The 3013-nt window shown below is 29.1% G+C and overlaps 1 protein-coding gene across 1 annotated transcript; it reads left to right on the top strand.

Annotated features, from left to right (window-relative positions):
* The first annotated feature begins 334 nt into the window (after positions 1 to 334).
* LOC135927060 (putative uncharacterized protein DDB_G0282499) lies at positions 335 to 2800 on the top strand. Its single transcript, XM_065463000.1, has 3 exons — positions 335 to 1562; positions 1643 to 2032; positions 2487 to 2800. The coding sequence occupies exons 1-3, from the start codon at positions 335 to 337 to the stop codon at positions 2798 to 2800; spliced, it is 1932 nt and encodes a 643-aa protein (XP_065319072.1).
* The last annotated feature ends 213 nt before the right edge of the window (positions 2801 to 3013 follow it).

Below are 3013 nucleotides of genomic sequence, written 5' to 3'. Positions count from 1 at the left end.
CGAACTGTTATGTTCATCATTTTTTTTTATTTATTTATTTTTTTTTCTCGGAATTATCAATATTATTTTTGATTATCGATTTTTGAAATTTATCAATATTTTTCATGGAATTTATTTTTTCTCGGAATTATAAATATTATTTTTTTTGATTATCGATTTTTCAGAAAATTTATTATGATGTAAAAAAAAAAGAATTTGTAAAAAATATAATAAAAATATAAGACATAATAGAAATCGGAAAATATTATAATGGCGACTATGTATACGGAAGAACCCGCGCGGAAATATATATAAAAAAAAGAGAAAATTTAAATTTGATATAAAATTGTCTAAAATGCCAGCAGCAATTCTTGTTAAAGAAAACAATGACTCATTTACGACTTTTCGAATAAAACTAGAAGCCTACTTTATACTAAATGATATATCGGACAACGAGAAAAAGAGAGCAGCATTGATATCGGCATTATCAACCTATGACTTAAATAAGGTTATTTTAAAATTCGCTCCGAAGTCAATTAATAAAATAAAATACGACGATATGCTAGATTCGCTAATAGACAACGATAAAAAAATTGCACCATTGGAAAGTTTTCAATTTTATAAACGTACCCAAAGGGACGGGGACGCCAATTTAGAATTTCTAAATTCACTAAAATCTTTGGCACTTAAATGCAACTTCAAAGAAAAATATGAAGAGAATTTAAAAATGCAAATAATTAATGGCTTAGAAAGCAAAGATATCACGACAAAGTTATTACTCGAAGAAGATATGGGTATAGAGGAAATTGAAAAACTCCTTCGAACCATGGACTTGATAGACGAAAAGGAAAAAACAAAAGGTATATTTTATCGTCAAGCCGGAAAGGAACAAGAGGAAGACAAAATAGAAAATAAGGAAATAAACTATATACAAGACAGTAAAAGGTATAATAGTAATAATAATAATAACAGAGTTCAGGAACGCTACAGTGACAATTATTATCTCCACCAAACGAGATTCGATAACAGATTTACTAGATATAATAATTATGACAACTCGAATTATGGAAGATATAATAACGTTAATCCGCGGTACAAATATGATAATGATAACAAATATTATAATAATGATAACAAATATAATAATAATGACAACAAATATAATAACAATGATAACTACCGACATAAAAACTGGTACGACAACAATAATTATTATCATAAAAATAAGTATCAATATTCTTACGATAAGACAAGGGGACATTACAACACCAACAATAATAACTTTAAATACAACGACAATCAATATTACAGTCAGACAAAAAAAACTTGCTTCAAATGCGGTAGCGATAAACATCTGATTAAATATTGCGATAGAGACAAAGAGGAAGATATATCGTATATATACTCGATGGATATCAAATCTTGTAAAGAAAAATTCAAAATCAATTTAAATATAGAAGGTAAGAAAACAAACATGATCCTAGATACAGGAGCATCATCAATCATTTCATTAAAGACATGGTATAAAATCAACTCCAATAAAACAATTCATGATTCGGACACAAAATTAAAGACGTACGAAGGTAACGAAATCGCCATCATAGGCAGCGTGGACGTAAAGTTCAAATAAAAGAAACCATAAAATATCTACCCTTAATAATAGTGAAAGCTGATGGACCCTCATTGGTAGGTATAAACTGGATAAAGGAATTCAGAGAATTGGTATGGAAAGAATCAATATTAACAGGAACAGAAAACATATACGATAATAATAACAAAATATATTATGTGGAACAAGAATTAAAAGCCCTAACGGAGAAGTACGTAACAATATTCGATAAAAAATTCCGGGAAAAAGCACCCCACTCAAAAAAATTACCAGATTTCATGCCTTGTCATATGACTTCCATTATCTATTCTGTAAATTCTTACAGTTTAGCACTTGTATCAAATATCGAGAAAAAAGAGCAAGTCCCGTCAAAACGAAAGATATGTTCTAAGTATTTTTTAAAGGATAAATTATACGTTAAAACCACTAAAATTATACATGAGTGTAATAAAATTGATGTAATACCCAAGTCTCCAACTAGACATTATCAAGATATAAAAAATATTTTAAAAGATAAAAATAGTGAAAAAATCAAATTAAATAATGACAATATAAAAGTGAAAAATATTTGAAAGGACAAAAATAAGGGAAAATATTCACCCAAAATCAAAAAATACAAATTCGATATATGTAAATTAAAAATATTTCAATATAACATCTGGGACGACGATGTATCAGCACCTCCGATAAAATTAGGAGAAATTGGCAACAAAAAGATTAAGAGACTCACGATCAGAATAATTCAACAAATAGAGCTACCAAAGAGGGAACAATTTACGAGTTCCAACAAGACTAAATTCACATCCAAGATCTTCAACTTCGACTTCGGAAGGGGAAGGAAATGGAAGCAGGATACGAAAATGAAAATAAAAAAAAATACTAAACGAATTCTTATTAGCTTATAGAAACACCCAGCATACGACTACAGGAGAAACCCCAGCACAGATGATGTTCGGACGGAATGATCGGAATCATCTTGAAATGATTAAAGAGACCACCCAAGAAAGCCGATCAAACGATACACAAACGGAACAGAGAGGTCAATTTAGGATAGGACAACCGGTGTGGGCCAAAATGTACAACGACAAGGTAAAATGGATAAAAGGAACAATAGTGGCTTGTGCTGGGAGGTGCATATACGTTGTGGATACCTCCAAGGGCCGATGGAGAAGACACCAAGATCAAATGCGGAAGAGAACAGACATTCTCTAAGAGGAGAGATGTTATGTTCATCATTTTTTTAAATTTATTTTTATTTTTTCTCGGAATTATCAATATTATTTTTGATTATCGATTTTTGAAATTTATCAATATTTTTCATGGAATTTATTTTTTCTCGGAATTATAAATATTATTTTTTTTGATTATGGATTTTTCAGAAAATTTATTATGATGTAAAAAAAAAAGAATTTGAAAAAAATATAA

Source organism: Gordionus sp. m RMFG-2023, chromosome 1 (genome assembly GCF_954871325.1).
Source record: "Gordionus sp. m RMFG-2023 chromosome 1, tfGorSpeb1-WG-v2, whole genome shotgun sequence".
NCBI classification, from domain to species: Eukaryota; Metazoa; Nematomorpha; class Gordioida; order Chordodea; family Parachordodidae; genus Gordionus; species Gordionus sp. m RMFG-2023.
This window is presented reverse-complemented; position numbering and strand designations above follow the sequence as displayed.